The 18363-nt window shown below is 29.9% G+C and overlaps 2 protein-coding genes across 4 annotated transcripts; both read right to left on the bottom strand.

The window, feature by feature from the left end:
* Positions 1–1875: 1875 nt before the first annotated feature.
* Positions 1876–3180, bottom strand: LOC107922260 (pentatricopeptide repeat-containing protein At1g62260, mitochondrial-like). The gene is made up of 2 exons (XM_016852201.1): positions 3134–3180; positions 1876–2380 (listed from the first exon to the last, which is right to left on the bottom strand). The coding sequence occupies exons 1-2, from the start codon at positions 3178–3180 to the stop codon at positions 1876–1878; spliced, it is 552 nt and encodes a 183-aa protein (XP_016707690.1).
* LOC107936233 (PI-PLC X domain-containing protein At5g67130) lies at positions 3031–5405 on the bottom strand. Of its 3 annotated transcripts, XM_041088598.1 has the most exons (9): positions 5196–5405; positions 4781–4903; positions 4504–4635; positions 4335–4433; positions 3940–4243; positions 3620–3843; positions 3462–3548; positions 3295–3370; positions 3031–3222 (listed from the first exon to the last, which is right to left on the bottom strand). In XM_041088598.1, the coding sequence occupies exons 1-8, from the start codon at positions 5397–5399 to the stop codon at positions 3326–3328; spliced, it is 1218 nt and encodes a 405-aa protein (XP_040944532.1). In that variant the 5' UTR covers positions 5400–5405; the 3' UTR covers positions 3031–3222; positions 3295–3325. The 3 variants fall into 3 exon arrangements, with proteins under 3 accessions (XP_040944532.1, XP_040944531.1, XP_016724417.2); XM_041088597.1 differs by having other exon boundaries at positions 3031–3370; XM_016868928.2 differs by having other exon boundaries at positions 3031–3370; positions 5134–5313.
* Positions 5406–18363: the final 12958 nt, after the last annotated feature.

The raw sequence follows: 18363 nt of genomic DNA, 5'->3' as shown, positions 1-18363 counted from the left end.
AATACAATAAGCAAGGTATATCTCAAACACTTTGGTATTGTTTTACATTTTAACTTATCGTTGGCTTGGAAAAGACACATGGACCCTTTCAGAGTCTGAAGTGGGTAAGTTGATAGGCTTACAAACCAAAATAAGTGACAAGACTCAAGGTGAACCCGATGTTGAATGTAGGCATGCCTAAACCTATTAATGCAGATCAAGAGGATCCCGATCGAGGCAAGTCACAATGGGGGCAAGTAAGAGCGGTGGCCTCTTAGATCGAGATGTACAAAAGAGAAACACAGTGCGAGTTAGGCAATGATGGAGACATAAACCAAGGCAAATGTTTCGAAAGGTGGGATAACCTGATAGAGAGAGAAGTCGAGAATAACCGAGCATCGACATCGTTTCGAGACGAGTCCAACCAGTTCCATTTCAAAGACGGAGTGAAGGAGACGCGAGAATGGGTGGGGAGAATGTAATGGGCCGCAACTTAAAGCCCATGACCATTGCACACAGAACGTCCCATAGAGGCCAACTTATTAAATGGGGCTCATTTGACCAGCATGAACTATCTCGATTCGTGGAATCCGTGGAGAAACCCATCTACTTGAAGCCTTGGTGGCCTAGTGAAACACTTCAGGAAAACTAGAGTTATCGGGGTAAATAATGTAAGTCCTAAAGAGATAAGATTGTATAGAGTTTAAGTCCCTTAAGACTCTCAATTTTAGATAGGCTCTAATCTTGATCGTCGATGTAACTCAATCTATACCGTTGGTTCTGAGGGAGCTCAACTATAAATAGAGGTCTCCCCCTTCATTTGCAATCACTTCATTCATAGTTCAAATGAAGGAATTTATTCAAACACTTGGCGTGCTATTTTCCTTTAGTTTTTCTGTTCTTCGTTGCTCTTTCATTTCAAGTGTGCTTCCGCTATATTTTTGGTACGTTAGAGAATTTCTTTGAGAATTCTCACTTTTGCGATAATTAGGTTGACTTAAGCAGATTCGAAGCAACGAAATCACCTAAAGTCGTGCAATTTGCAAGACTAAAGGTCTAGCCTCTTGACATATGCATGTGAAATTTACATACTTAGACTACATAGATGTATTTAAAAATAAAATACAATAAATAATGAAACGTTTAGTTTTAAACTAATTAATAGTAACATATGAAATTATTTCAAAAAATAACATATGAAATATATATAATATTAAAATGAAAAAAATTAAATTAACTTTTAACACCAACTTAATTAACAACATTATTAATAAAAATTCCATTACATTCATATTCCATTTAACTTGAATTCCATTTAACTTATATGGGCTATTTTACCAAAATAACCCAAAAAATTATTATTTACGTAAATGACCCTAGTTCAAAAATAATCACCTAAATGACCTGAAATTAACAGTGTTGAGGGGTTTTGGACACCCCATATGGATAGCTCTCATGTCCCCAATTCCTAAAAAATCACCTAATGATTGGAAAAGTGTTTAAAAAAATTTTGATGCAGGCCATTTCATGGAAGGCACCCATGTATTTTTTTTCGGTATCTAAAAAAAATTTGGGTTTTGGCTTTGTGGTGGCCGACACCACTTTTAATATGCTCAAAGAGTAAGATAGCTTGAGAGCCAAGCCCATAGTGTGCATGCCCATTAATAATAGTTGTCCATGCTACCACATTAGGTGAAGAGATGCTGGAAAATGACTTGTGAGCATCATTGATACATATCTATAAGGGATGTTCCAACATAAACATCAGAATGGAATGGTGTTTTAATCAAGTGTGCATGAAGTCATTGTCTTGTTGAAGAGATCTCAGGCACAAACATGCATGAAAGAGAACTGAGAATGTTGACCTTGTATGCGCTATTTGTAATCTGCACATATTCAGGTCTCTTTGTATTGCTCATTTTGAATATAACCAGACATCATTGAATTCCATGTCACAGGGTTTCTTTCACCTCGTGTTTCTTCAAACAGCTTTAAAGCTTTACCAATCTCCCCACTCTTGGGATATACAGAAATCATGGTGTTGGTAGAAATTATTGTTCTTAGAAACATCTCTTCAAATGATCTTTTTGAATCTTCAGCTCGGCCGCAAGTAACATACCCTTTAATCAGTAGATGATATGAAATTAAATTTGCCTCAACGATTGTATTGAATATCAGTTCAGCATCATCAATCCTACCAATTGATATAAGGCCTCTAATAAGTGAGTTTGAAGCATTCAAACATGGATTTGTTACTCCATCATAGACTCTCTTAGCATCAACAATAGCTTCACAATCAGAATAAAATTCAATTAGTACACCACCAATTATTTGATCAAATTCAAATCCATATTTGATCAAAATATTGTGAACAAGCCTCCCTTCACGTAAATCAGCTAACCTGCTACAAACCCTTATAACAGAATCCAAAGTGGTGTCAGCCACCACAAAGCCAAAACCCAAAATTTTTTTTAGATACCGGAAAAAAATACATGGGTGCCAGCAATGCAATGGCTTGCATCAAAAAAATTGTTCTTTTTTAATTACTTTTCCAATCATTGGGTGATTTTTTGGGGATTGGGGACATGGGTGCCAGTCATGGGGTGTCCAAAACCCCTCAACACTGTTCATTTCAGGTCATTTAGGTGATTGTTTTTGAACTAGAATCATTTATATAAATAATAAACTTTTGGGGGTTATTTTGGTAAAATAGCCAACTTATATTCCTATTAGCTAGTTTTTTTTTCTTTTATTTAAAACATATATTTTAAAATATATGTTTGAAACTAGTAAATTAGTATAGATAATTGACGATGAAGAAAAAATAAAACAATGACAATTTAAACATTTAAAATTTTAATATATATAATTTCTTCGCCTTTGGGGTCTTAGACTCTCTACGAGGACAAGGATAATAATAAGCTTAAAATTGCCACAAACAAATTACCCATACCAATATAAATTTAATCGAGCAAATTCAATATCACGGATCATTTAAATGCATAACTTATGAATAAATGTGTTCCTTTTTAATTATATATTTCTCCTGAATTAGAACCCGAATCGAACTGTTGATCCCTTGAATCAGATTTCAAAATTAATAGGATAAAGCCAGCTATTCAGTGTTAGATTGAATCATTGATACAAGCCAAACCAAATAGCTAGTTTCAAATCCTCAATTGACAACTGCAGATCAACCATTTTTGAAACTTTCAACGAGACGAGAGTGATGGCTGTTCCTCCCTGTCAGGATTAATAAGTAAATAATGCTACCTAAGGCATATAAATAATATAAACATCATATAGTATGTTCACCAATAGTAAGCTATTAAGAGACAAACGAGATTCATTGGTCCTTAGTTGCAGAACATGTTGCGGATGATGATCCAGGCTGCAAGCGAGCAATATGTGCTTTAATCACTTGGGATGATATTGTATAATCAGACCATAGATTAGAGTAAAACGAGTTATGCCGATCTTACCACGCATGAATGGACATCGTCACAGCCGCATAGCAATTGGCCATTCAATTTGTCAACAGCTTGGAACACTCCTCCTCCATCACTTCTCTGCAACAATAATCCCAAGATGAAGCAGGGCTATAAAACTGCTTATCGAAGAGCACCGGTAAAATATTTACCTTATAATAGTCAACAGCGACAAAGTTAGCCCAACGGTTGCCTGCTCTTCCATAGCATGTATCAAGCATACTAATAAGACTTGCTGAATTGTCTTCACAAGCCATTACTTTGAGTGCAATGGAATGGAAATGGTTTATCAAAACCAGAGATTTACTTTTGTCATCGAGTGGCGCCGACTCTCCGCGGTTGCTACATTCTCCTGGATGCTCCCCAACATCCCCATCTGAAATTTTAGGACAAAACGTTTCTCAATGCTATCAAATGTTGGCAAGTTCATTTTTAGACAGATTTTATCTTTTAAGTGAGAAAGTTGTAGTACAGTGATTTTCAACCACGTAGTTCCATTGATATGCTATTCCTTCACTTTCTTGCTTGGACTTGGCTGAAGTGAAGACAACAAATCTTTGGTTACTGGCAACCATATCCTTTACTAATGGCCAATCTCGACCATTTTGTGGCATACTTGAGACTGGAAACCAGTACTTCATTAAACCTGCATCTTTGAAAACTTTGGATAACCCATTTGGGGTCTCAACATAGTCTTCTAGGAATAGTGTCACAATTTCTGATGGATTTGCAGATAAAAATGCCTCTACTTCCTTTAAAGTGTCAATAGCAAGCCACTGTAAAGAAAATCCAAGGGCTTTCAGTTTCTTTTTCAAGAAGACGCAAAACGAAATAAAAACAATGGGAATTGGGATCTGAATTGCATACAAATGCAGTGAAGTCATGGCATCTTCCCCCAAAAGAATGGCACAACCATATATCTCCCTTGAAATCATATGTATCCAGCATCAGTGCTCGAACTCCATTCTGTAAAAGAGAAATCAATCAGCTAGAGGTGAATTTCGTAATACACGGAACATGATTTAAAAAGCCTTACATTTAACTGTTGTGTTACATTGTCTTCTTGATTTAAAAAGGTAAGTCGAATTCCAGTGTGAAGCGGCTCCACTTCGTTGGCAAAGGAATTATGTGTTGTCAAATATGCATATCTGTTGAATGGTAAAGAATTCTTCTCGCAAAAATATGATATCTATGTTAGTGAAATATGTGAAACTCGGACTCGAAAAGCATCCAACAGTCACTCAAACACAAAATTCATTCATGAACCCTGAAATCTTTCAAATAAGCCAAGGAAATCAACGATACAAGTTTACCATAAACTCGAATTGGTTGGTAGTTGTTGATCGGATACATCTTAAGCCATCAAATGCTTCAGAACAAGAAAAACAAGACAGCCCGGTTTGGCAGTCTGCATCAGATGAACATTCATCTCCAAGCTGCAGTAAAAAAGAACAACATTAAAATAAAGTGTCAGAAAGGACCTGGCACTTGAAAGATGAAGAAAACATGTCAAGAGGAGTCCGAGGTTGTTATAGAGCAGAAAGTAAAACATTATATTTATCTCTTTCACATACTGACTCCAGACTAATACCGGAGCAATCTCTGACTTCTCTTAACGTGTTTTCTTTCTCTTTCAGGTCCACTCTCAAAACAAAAAAGTAGTAACCTTGCATTGTCCATTAGAGCAAGCAAAAGTAGCAGTTATAACAGCAAAACTGATAAGAGAACCTGAAAACAGGATTCTTGGGTGTTCCATTGTTTTTTTTTCTTTAATGGAAGTATGAATTTTGGGTATTGGAGATAAATTTGCAGAGGATAAAAGGAAAAGAAAAAATGGTGTGTTTGGGAAGTAATCAAGTAAAGATCAAATTCTATGGAGAAAATGCCAATGGATGGATTGCTAAACGATAAAGAAGGAAAGCCAGGGAACATTGTACTCTCAGTCATGGACACTAACAATGAAAATGGAACAAAAATGTAGTTATATGGTATTCAACCCGACAAAACCAGCCAATCAGATTGATTGAACTAGAAAACGGTTGGTTATCGGTCCAAAAAGGATATTCAACTGTTTTTTAAGCCAATCATTCAGAATTCTTTTGAATCAGGAATCGATTGAACTTGCTTCAGGTAATTGATAATATTTCGGCTCCTTGTTTTAGCCCAATTACTCAATAGGAATCAAAATAATTAAAGATTATGTTGGGCAATGCATTCGAATTTAAATTTAAATTTTAAAGATAATATTATTTAAAAAAACAATCACAAATCTTAAAAAAATTAATTTTTATAACCTTAATCTTAAAAAGAATTCAAACATCTCATCATTCATATCAACTAACATCAAGATTTAGAAATAATAATATTAATTGAATGAATTTCTAATGATTGTTATGTTGTTATTTTATTTGTATTTATTTTTTATTTTCTTTTCTAAATTTTTAACAATTGAGATTTGAGTTGATTAAATAAAAAATTTATAATATTACCGATTCCATCACCAATTCCATTTTAGAAAGAATGTTGGTGATAGATTATATTAGAAGGGGTTAATATGTAGTTTGTCCATTGAATTTGTTCAAAAATATTTATTTGGTACTTGTACTGTTTTTGTACTAGTTGGTACTTGAACTTATATTATGTCATTCAGGTTGGTACTTTTGCTCTAACACCATTAGTTTATGCCGACATGACATTGATAGCTAATCTGGTGATCACATGTGACAACTTCTCAGTATGCCATGTGACGAATATAAATTTAAAAATAAATTAATTGATAAAAAAGAATATAATTTTTGTCGAAGTTCATTGTTGATGTGAAAAAATTATATTTTTCTAATTAATTTATATATTTTAAAATTTTATAAATTTTTAAATTTTATATATGCCGCGTGGCATATTGTTAGGTTATCATGTGTTACTAACGAATTAATTATGAATGTCACGTCAGTATAAACTAATAACGTTAGTGTAAAAATACCAACCTAAATAATAGAATACAAAATCAAATAAGAAATTAAATTACTTACTAAGTATTTTGGAGTAGTTAAATGTGCATATTAACCCTATTAGAAAACTGTGTACTGTTATTTTTACGGCCCTTTTATCCAAATAACCCAAAAAAATATTATATTTACAAAAATAACCAAAGTTTAAAAACAATCACCAAAATAACCTAAAATGAACAGTACCCACTCTTTTTTTGCACCAATGATTGCCTAATCATTGTGTCAGACTTAAAAAAAATATTTTTTTTTGGGTTTTGGCCTGTCAATGGCCGGAACTCATGTATTTTTTTAAATTGTAAAATACTGATATACGGATATACGAAAAAGAAAAAAATTAAAAAAAATTTTGGGTGATGGCCTATCAATGGCCGACACCCAATATACAGTACAAAAAAATTTTATTTTTTTCATGTCAGAATCAGATATAAAAATATGAAAAAAATTTAAAAAAAAAAATTTTGGTGCTGGCCTGTCAATGGCCGGCACCCAGTACACAGTACAAAAAAATTTTTATTTTTTTTCGTGTCAGAATCAGATATAAAAATACGAAAAAAATTTTAAAAAAAATTTGGGTGCTGGCCTGTCAATGGCCGGCACCCAGTACACATTACATTTTTTTCGTATTTTTAAATCTGATTCTGACACGAAAAAAATAAAAATAAAATTTGTACTCTGTATGGGGTGCCGGCCATTGACAGGCCAGCACCCAAAAAAATTTTTTAAAATTTTTTTCGTATTTTTATATCTGATTCTGACACGAAAAAAATAAAAAAATTTTTGTACTGTGTACTGGGTGCCGGCCATTGACAGGCCAGCACCCAAAATTTTTTTTTCTTTTTCGTATATCCATATATTAGTACTATACAATTTTTTAAAAAAAAAATACATGGGTTCTGGCCATTGATAGGCCAAAACCCAAAAAAATAATTTTTTTAAGTCTAACACAATGATTAGGCAATCATTGGTGCAAAAAAAGAGTGGGTATTTTTCATTTTAAGTTATTTTGGTGATTGTTTTTAAACTTGTGTTATTTTTGTAAATATAATATTTTTTGGGTTATTTAGGTAAAAGGGTCTATTTTTACCTTTTTTTCATACGCTTTTAAGTAAGAAACCCTTCTTGTCTTCTTCCGTTGCACTTTCCGAGGTCTGAAAGACGAAATTTCATAGGTTATTCAGTTTGTTTTCAGCCTACCTTTAACTATTCAGTTTGAACTTTAAAAGTTTATTCTTTTTATCTAGCATTTAGATTTGTTTAAAAGTTAAGATATTTATTCAATCTAATAAATTTTAATTACACCATAGATATTCTCTAACTTTGAATGGACCGGATTCAAATTATTATATGGGTTTATTTGATTTTTTAACTTTATAAAAGGAATTATTTTAGCACTTTATTTAATTCTTGTTTTTTTTATTTTTAAATTTATATTTTTTATCAAATTATTTTAAAGTAATAAAAAATTTAATATTTTTTTAATTTTGTTGATATGGTATATACGTCAGTATTTAATTATTTTTTAAAATTTAAAATAATTTTACAAATTTTATTTTTTTAAATTTAAAATCATTAAAATTAATTAAAAATATAAAAATATATTTTTAAAATACTTTTAAAATTTTTAAAATTAATTAAATTCTAACATATTATCAATGTGTATCGTCAGTAAAATTAACAAATGTTAACTTTTTTATCCATTTTAAAATAATTTGATAAAAATTATAAAGTTAAAAGTTAAAAATAAGGAAACATAATAATAAATAAATAAATAGCAGTAAAGGACAAAAGGTCATTACACCTTTTTATATTTATGTAATATCATGACTCGTGATATAATTTTTGTTGAAGAAATTGACCCACATCTTAAATCATTTTTTTCCACTCGTTCTTTTTCCATTGATCTCTTAATTCCACCTTTATCTACATCAATTATGTTGTGAGATATATATATATTATTTATTAAATGTTTTATAAGGTTATTTTTAATCGGGTCGTCAACTTTATTAGAGAAATTATGAAAATATCTTTTCGTAATTAAAATAAATTACATTGTTTGATGGTAATTTGGTTTTTTATTTAAAAAACCAATAAAAATATATACATATGGTGACATTTAAACACAAACCAATTACATTAGTAAACTTTTAATTTACTACTCAGTTAAAGTTTTATTTTAATATTTTCATGCACTTTAATTTTTATTATGTATATTTTATTACATTTATCAATTGTATATTTATATACTTATTATTTATTAAGGTTTTACTAAGTTGGTGTCACCTTCAATTGGGTCACCAACTCGGTTAAGAAGATTACTGAAATATACTTTCGTAATTAAAATAAGTTCTATTATCCAAGAGTAATTTAATCTTTTTATTTTAAAAACCAATAAATATATATATGATGATATTTAAACCCGAATTATTGCATTAGTAAAACTTTTAATTTATCACTTAACTAAAGTTTTTTTTATATGCATTTTTATACATTTTCAATCTTTATTATGCATACTTTATTACTTCCATCAATTAATTATATATATGTATGTATTTGGTTGAGTTCTTGTATAAGTTAATTCTATACCAACTCAAGATTGATGATAATACCATGATAAATAATTTTAATATATATATTTTCATTTTAACATCATACATATTTCATGTGATATTCTTAATTAATTTTAAACTATACATTTTATTATTTATTATTTATTATTTTTAAACAATTTTTTTATTCTTAATTTGTTGTTCTCACAAATATATGTATGTGATAGAATTTTTAATTATATATATATTTTTTCGATTATCATTCTAGTTTTGCTCTACAACAACTTTGTTAAAAAAAATATAATATAAAAAATAACCCTTAACATTTGTCTGAATAATTATTTTAACCCTTATTCTTTTTTAAGCACATTAACTCTTAAGGTTTCATTTGATCAACGTAATTGATAATGTATCCGTTAATTGATAACGGTCAACAACATGAGTGATGTGGCATTTCATATCTGGTGTGATTATTTTATTTTATAAGTTACATGCAAAACAATTATAAATTATAAATTTCAAAAATTTGTAAATATTAAAAATTAAAAAAAAAAACTTAGGAAAAGTCTTTTGAGAGATCTGATCAAAGAAAAATTTTAAGTTTTTTTTTATTTAAAACCTAATTTTTTTAGTTATAATGACGTGACTTTCTCAGTTTTTCTAAGATAGGGTTTTTTATCCAAATATATTAAAAAATTTATATACGTAAATAGGTTGTTAACTAGATTAATTATCGAAATGGTATTTTTTTTAATTGCGCATATCTGACAGGCGCGAATCAATTTTTTATATTAAAATTTTTTTAATCCCGCCTATCTCACAGGCGAATCAATTTTTTATATTAAATTTTTTTTTTGTTTAATAAAATATTATTAATTTTTCCCAACATTAATTTTTCATTTTGGATTAGTATTTTGTATGCATGTATTTTTTTTTGTTTTTTATAATTATTTTAAAATTAATTTGTTAGTAATTTAGGATTATGTTATAAATTTTTGTGTTTGTAATTATTTTAAAATTAATTTATTAGTAATTTAGGATTAAGTTATAAATTATTGTGTTTAATTTAGTATTTGGTGAGTTTAACATATAAATATAAAAAAAATTAAAAATTATTTCATTAAAAGTTTAATCATAACTAGCTTTTTTAATCATATAATTGCTATTAACTCATTTAATTTTTTTTATATCAACATAGTTGCTGTTAACTCATTTATTTATTTTTATATCAACATAGTTGTTGTTAACTCATTTAATTTTTTTTATATCAATATAGTTGCTGTTAACTTATTTAATTTTTTTATATCAACTTGGATATCAATTTGTCCAAGTTTAATCATAACTGACTCTTTTCATAAATTTATATACTTTAAAATTATTTTTATAAAAAAATGATTGTAGAAATATTGAAGAATATAAATCAATTATTAATATACCAATACTTAACAGTAACTTAAAAAAATTAAAAAATTGATAATAATACATTAATAGTATCAATTAATAGCGTTTCTCAAAACTTATAATTAAGATTCTTATTTTGAGCAATGGGAGTAGAGTTTGGCTGTGTGAAAAAATATGGGATATTGATAATTTTATATAATGTAATTTTTATAAAATGTAATTTTATTTGATTTTTTATTTATTTAACAATTTTTATTGATTTATTAAAATGTTGATTAAATTTGTTGTTATATAATTTTTAAATCGTATATATACTTGAGTTATATACTGATCCAGAAAAAAATTAATAATATTTTATTAAACGAAAAAAATTTAATATAAAAAATTGATTCGCGCCTGTCAAATAAACGCAATTAAAAAAATTTTAATATAAAAAATTAATTTGCGCCTATCAGATAGAAGCGATTAAAAAAAACATACTATTTCGATAATTAATCTAACTGACAATCTATTTACATATTTAATTTTTTTAAATATATTTGGGTAAAAAACCCTCTAAGCTATTAAAATCTTCTCTTTTTTGTTTTTAAATTTATCTTCTTCACTTATTGTTCTTTGTCCAGAAAACTAAAAACTTGGAACTTGTTCTTCTCTTACCCACACCATCATCAACCCCTCTCGACGCTATCACCTCAACTATCTAGTTAACCAACCACCACATTACCACCACTATCGACCCTCCACTCTCACCATGTTCAAATCCAAACCCTCTGACAACTAGTCCACTTACCATCGCCACCTTAAAGTCATCCTCACCCCACCCTCAACAACAACACAAAAAGAACAAGAAAAAAACTCCAAGAGAAGTGAAAGCCTGCAACAGAGAGAAAGGAAACAAAATCAAAGAAAGAAGAAAAAATACAAAGAAATAAAGAAAGGAACATATTCAATTTGGCGTTGAGGCTAGTTCTAAGGCCTCGGGTCGTCATCTCGAAAATCTGAACGATAGGGATATAGAAGAGGTCAAGGAGAACAACATACCTTGGAATCGAACTGAGTCAGCAGTCGAATTTCGATATCGGGCAAGGAGAAGTTTGAATGTCCAAGCATAGATTCGTGTAGTTTGGGGAAATTTTTGGAGAATCCAACTCCATATTCATGTTCAAAGGGTCAAAAAGAGACTGGGAAAGAGTTTTGGTATTCGTCGACCTCCAGCGACAGGAGCCGGCACGACGGTCCAACATCGATTTCTGGATTAGTGACTGCTGTGTTTATGGGTTGCCTTAGAGAAAGGTAGAGAGAAATATGAAGAGACAAAGAGACGGGAGAAGAAAAAACTAAAGGAAAAAAAGTTCTAGTGGTATTTAATTTGAAGATTAATGAAAATTAAAGAGAAATTTCGAAGGCAGGGGTTAAAATTTGAAGGAAGATTGTATATTTTCTAATTTCTATGTTTGCATATATTTTTTAAAGGATATTTCATAAAAAAAATTTCTAATTTTTATTAGTTTTTTAATTTCTACGAACATTTATTAATTATTTTTCTTAATTTTATTTTTAAATTTTTAATTGTTTTATTACCGTGGCATGCCAAATAAAATAGTGACATATCAACAATTATGCATATGTGGAGTGTCACATTAGCATATGTTGTTGATCATTAGTCAACTAACGGCACATCATCAATTTTGTCAAAAAATTGATCAATTTAATAAAATACGAAACCTGAAAGTTAAAGTGCTTAAAAAAAAGAATAAAAGCTAGGTGATTAATCAAGCAAATGTTAAGGGTTACTTTTGATATTATGCCTTTTAAAAAATGAAAATATTTAATAATAATAAGCCTGAAGATTAATGAATACATATAATAAAATTTATAAATTGCTGCAAAATAGTGAACTATGGTATTTGATATTGCTTAGCAATCTTTATAGTTTGGTTTAGGTATGCTAAAGGTCATTATACTCTTTTAAAATTTTGTCCCTATACTGTAATTTTGGACATTGATCTCCTATACTTTATTTATTTAAAATTCTCGATTCCTTCATCTATTTTTGCCGCTAATGGTTGTTCTAAAGATGATAAAATAATCTTTTTAACCTTCAAAATTTATAATTTTTTTTGTCAATTTAATTGTAACCCTTTAAAAGTTGTTATACTCCTTCCCCAACAATGACACATGGCAAAATGAGGAACGGCTTGGTGAGAGCCCAAACAGAGGCCCCTGAATGCCCCCTGGTCAAATACCCTCTATAGTAATCACCGTTGGATAATGAGAGACTAACCACTTGCTTTTGGCCTTTAGGGGGATAATTGAGGGATCACTAAGGTATAACAACCTCGTACAACCTCATTAATGGGAATGTCAGAGCAGGAGTACATAGAATTATGCTTGATGACAACTAACATATAGCGAACCTGCTACATAGCCAACTACATGATCAACCATTGGACAATGGGACATCCCCTATATATACCCTAACACACGAGGCACCAAGGAAACCTTCTTCTTCCAAAGATATTTCCATAGTGGCTTAGCATCCTCTCAAGCCTTCTCCTCCTCCCTCTTTCCTACAGCTTCTTTCTCCCTTTCTTAACCTCCAACTTTGACTCTCTACCTGTTACAGGTGAATCGACCTCCTTACAACCACTACACCCTCTTTATCATCTTCTTGTTGTTGATTCTATGTATCAACAATTGATGTGGTGAGCGTAGACTGAACCGTCTCATTCTTTAGTTGATGCCCTTATAAACCTTGCAAACATAAACCCAGAACTCCTTTGACCCAAACACAAACTCAATAGCCTCCACATGTTACCCAAAAGCCACTTTATTACTTGATCATCGTGGGAATAATACCTTATTATTGCTTTATTAATTGATCAACATGTGAACTTACGTTACAAATTTTCAATCATCATCACCAAAGAAACACTTGGGGAAATTGAAAGACATTTAGGTGGTGGTGCGAGGCAAAGGATATCCATTGATGGATTGATTTTTAGTTTTTTGCACTCATCAGAACCTCACTTTGGACTCAATAAGCGTTCAGTGAGAAGATTTGGAAGATTGAAAAAGTGGGAAAAAAATTTGTTAGATTGTGTGGAGTTATACCTAATATTTTTTGGCTTTTCTTCTCCCAGTTAAACTTTATTTTTAGTTTACCACTTAAACTCTGATTATTGTAGGTTATTTTAATATTAGTTTCCCATTTAAACTCTAATTAGTGTAGGTTATTTTAATATTATTTGACCTACAAATTTAGCCTATAAGTAGACCCTTTTTCCACCCTAGAAAAATAACTCATTACACATTTAGGTATTAGCTTTTACAAGCTTTCAGAGAATTTTGTGTTTATATTTTGAAGGTTCTTATTTTGGGTTTCGGGGTTTAGTTTTATCTTCATATTTTGTACTCTTTGTTTTTGTCGTTTTAGTGAAATTATCTTTACTCGTGATTTTTTATCCTTTTCGAAAGGGTTTTTCACGTAAAATATTTGTGTTCGACCTTTTTAATTTCTTTGTTATTTTACTTGTTCGTTGCTTAACATGGTTTATCCCCAATAATTTGGTATCAGAGTTAGTTTAATTTCTACAATTAACCCGTTTAGAGATGGCAACAACAAGGTTTGATATTGATAAGTTTGATGACATCACAAATTTCAAATCTATGGCAAGTTCAGATGACGATAATTTTGATTCAAGGCGAGCTTGAGAAGGTCCTTATAGAGAAGAAGCCTGCAGACATGGATAAATTAGAATGTGATAGGTTAGATAAAAAGGCTCTATCCACGATTCAATTATGTCTAACAAATAATGTGTTGCAAGAGGTTTTGATGGAGAAAACGACATTCACATTATGGAAAAGGTTAGTGATAACAAGCTGAATTCGTAAGTTTAACGCACCCAATTTCGATAATTTTTTCTACTGAGCCTGTAATTTTTGTTTAATTTCATCAGTTACGCAGTTGGAGTATCAAAATTCTAGTTAACAAGCAAATTGGACTAATTGGAGCACAAGCAATAAAAAGGGGCTGAATTGAAAATTTTGAGAAATTTATAGCTGATCAAATTTTCTATTTGACTTTGTAAAAGCTAGATTTAGAAAAAAAAATATGATATAAAATATGATTTTATGTGGTTGGTTATTAGATGAATCAGACTAAAATTAGCATATGGAATGTATATAAATACCTTGTATGGTGGCTTTGGAAAATAGATTAGAAATTGAAAAAAAAACCATTTATTTATTTCTTTTCTATTCCACGCTTCATTTAGCAGTACAAGCATTCTACCATTTTTTTTTCATTTCTTTACTTTGGTTCAATTGCCCTTTAAGCCCCTTCCTTCATCCCCTTATCACCATTACACTTAAACCCATTCTAATATTCCATCAAGCATGATTAGTCTCATGATCAACTAAATTCCTTTTAGCTTTAGCCCAGTAATCATTCCTACGAAAAAATCGTGAGACATAAACCCGCATTAAAAAACCTTTTAACACGGTATTCACTATCTCTCCGGTATATAGGATAGTCACAATCGTTTCTTAACATTGATTCAATTTTAGCTCAAAGTGCACGTTGGATGGGAGTTGTATTTGTGTATAGTTGGGAAGTCGGATCGATCGTCTACCATATTCGAGTTCCCGCGAATAAGTTGGCGTGTTCAATTAAAAAAAGTTTGTAACACCCCCTAACCCCAAACCGTCGCCGGAACAGGGTTACGAGGCATTACCAGACATACCAAGCAATTTAAAAATAATTCTTAAATAAATGATCATCCTATTAAAATAATTCATAAATTGCTATAAATTTTACTAATTGATTTCATTCATTTTTAGAAAAATTTCAGCAACATTTCTGCTTATTTTTACATCAAACCACCTGCAATTTAAAACCATATCATTTTCAAATATAACCAATCAACCAATTCATTTCACATTCACATTTTCTATTCTAAATACTTCTAATCGCACTCAATCAACATAATATCAATTTAAAATTTAACAAGGTAATAAATAAATCAAAATAGATAAACTTCTTTCATAATAATTCATAAACTTTTAATACTAACATTTTTTTAACCATTATATTAAAACATAACAACCTTTATACACATCCTATGTACATGCCACATTACCCAAAGGAAAATATACATCACCAAAGTTATGCTGAAGTCGGGATTAGTCTGGATGCTGAACCGAGACCTTTAACTTCTATCGACCTGCGCACGGAAACAACCGTACGCTGAGTATTTAATACTCAGTGGTATTACCATAATTCAAATTATAACAATATTTAAACATGTAATGCATAATTCGTATATACAATTTAAATTCAATATCTCAACAATAGCAATTCATCAACCAATATCATATATCCACAATTTGAGTTTGAACAAATCATGAACCTTAGGTTCATTCCTTTATCTCATATCACATTTCAATTCACAATTCAACTTTTTCATTTCATTTCAGTAGCTTGTTTGACCAACTCGTTCGGTTTATCATTTCATCATTTACCCTATTAACAAAACTCGGACTTTGGCGGATACACGGATCCAACCAAACACACCAGAATGGCACCCAGTGCCTCATCGGATAGTTCGAAGCAATAGTTGACACCCAGTGTCTCATCGGCCAAGCCGAAGAAAGTTGGTACCCAGTACCTCATCGAATCTATCCGAAGAAATATAGTGACACCCAGTGTCTCATCGACTCGAGGTCGAAGTATCCCTGAACTCTTCCAATCCTATGGCATGCCAACTATATCCGACTCAGCCCGACTAGTTAATAGGGTATTTAAATCACATATAATCCCAATTCAATCACAATTTCTCACACTTTCAAATCAATCATTTTTCCACCTTTCAATCAATAATTAATCCGCAATTAACATATTTTCACAACTCAATACATTTCCATTCAATTTAATATCGGTCACTATTCGATTTAAATTCACTTCCCACTTTCAATCAACAAACAATTCATATAAACTATTCAAATTAATTCCCACTAATAATAATAATAATAATAATAATAATAATAATAATACTAATATTAATACTTACCTCACATTTCATTTACTAGACACATAAATTAAAATTTAACATTTAATAATAAATAACTTGAATTATAGTAATACAAACCGTAAATCTCCCGCTTTAGTCCTCGATAGCTTTCCCTTTTCCGTTTGATGCCGATGCCTCGGGTTCTTTGTTAGCTATGAAAATAATAATAATTTATACTATTAATTTCAACACTAATTATGATAAATAATTAAATTTCTATTAAATTTCTTCATTATTCTCAATTTAATCCTAACTAAATTCACTTACTTTCCTAATTCAATTCACACTCTATTTCTATTCAAATTTCATCCAAACTTAAATTTAACTATTAAAATTTCAGCATATTTTCCTAATTTCGAATTTTCCCCAATTTAGTCCCTAACACATAAAACTTGTAGTTTCTTTTATAATTTAATCCTCTTATCAATTCTAACTTGAAATTTATTCAATTAAATCCCTAATTCAACAATTTATTCAACATGAATCATGCTTAAAAAAAACTATAAACTTCCAAAATATCAACTTAATTTCATCAAAACTTTGTTTTAAAACTTCTAAATCATCAAAACTAAATAAAAAGGGCTTAATTGACTTACCAAATTAACTCCAAGCTTTAAAAATCTATTTTCCCCTTTTTCTTTCTTTTTCTTCTTTCTCCCCTGTTTCTCCTCTGTTTCATCTCTTTCTCTGTTTTTTTTTTTTCACTTGCCTATTTTCTTTCTTTTATTTCATTTGCCTTCTTTTATTTCATTTTATTTTATTTACTTCATACTATAATAATATATTTTATTCTAAATATCTATTAAATATTCAATTATATATTCACATTTGTACACCATCAACACCATACAATTGTCATTATTTAATTTGTTTACCAAATAAAAATCTCATAATATAATTAATTAATTAATTAATATCTTTTATTTAAATTTTAAGTAAATAATAATTATAATACAAGTGTATATATATTATTATTACACTTGTACCATCTTTTCACCATACATTTGTCTTAATTTTAATTTATTTCATAATAAAATAATTCAATTAATATAAATTACCATTTGAATAAATAATTATAATAATTATAATAATTATATACATATAATATTTATATATAACTTAAACAAAATCTTGAATTTAATGCATATGCCGCCTCATTTATGGGACTTTGCATATTTGCCTATTTAGTCCTTTTAACTTTCTTTTAATCTATAATTAAACTTTCACTTCTATTGCAATTTAATCCTTTTTCCTAATCATTCTTAATTAGACTAAATTCACTTAATTAATACCTAATTAATCACTCAACTAAACTCATAATTACTTCTAATAATTATTTTCGAACTCAATTCACTAAGATGGAGGCCCGATAATACACACACTTTTCCGGTGCCCACGGATTTTGGGTTATTACAAAGTTAGTTGGATTCCATCAATGGAGATTGTGATCAAATTTAAACGACCCACGCGATTGAGGCTGTTAATTCGAGTTGGGCTTTTCTAGATCGTAAGGCTGCTGAGATCTTAAATTATGAACACATGTTACGTGGTTAGATAATCGTTAAGGGTTAGTTTGTAGATCGTATTAGAACCAACTACATAAGGAAAAGTTGGCGGTTAGGGCGTTCTTAATCGCTATAACCAGCTTATCATTTGGAAAGGAAAATCTACTTTCAAGGACCAGTTTAATTTCGGAGTGTATCGAGGCTGAGACTAAGCATTTATATATTTGATTCATCGATTTAATTTAATTTACTTTTATTTTGCAATCATTTTTCAGTTATTATTTCATTTCATATTTGGTTTTTTATTTCCTTTATCAAGTAAAACCCCCATTTTATTTATTATACAATTTTGCACGCATAGGTCG

Source organism: Gossypium hirsutum, chromosome D02 (assembly GCF_007990345.1).
Source record: "Gossypium hirsutum isolate 1008001.06 chromosome D02, Gossypium_hirsutum_v2.1, whole genome shotgun sequence".
NCBI classification, from domain to species: domain Eukaryota; kingdom Viridiplantae; phylum Streptophyta; class Magnoliopsida; order Malvales; family Malvaceae; genus Gossypium; species Gossypium hirsutum.
Note: the sequence above shows the minus strand (reverse complement) of the source record. Positions and strands in the feature narration are given on the sequence as shown.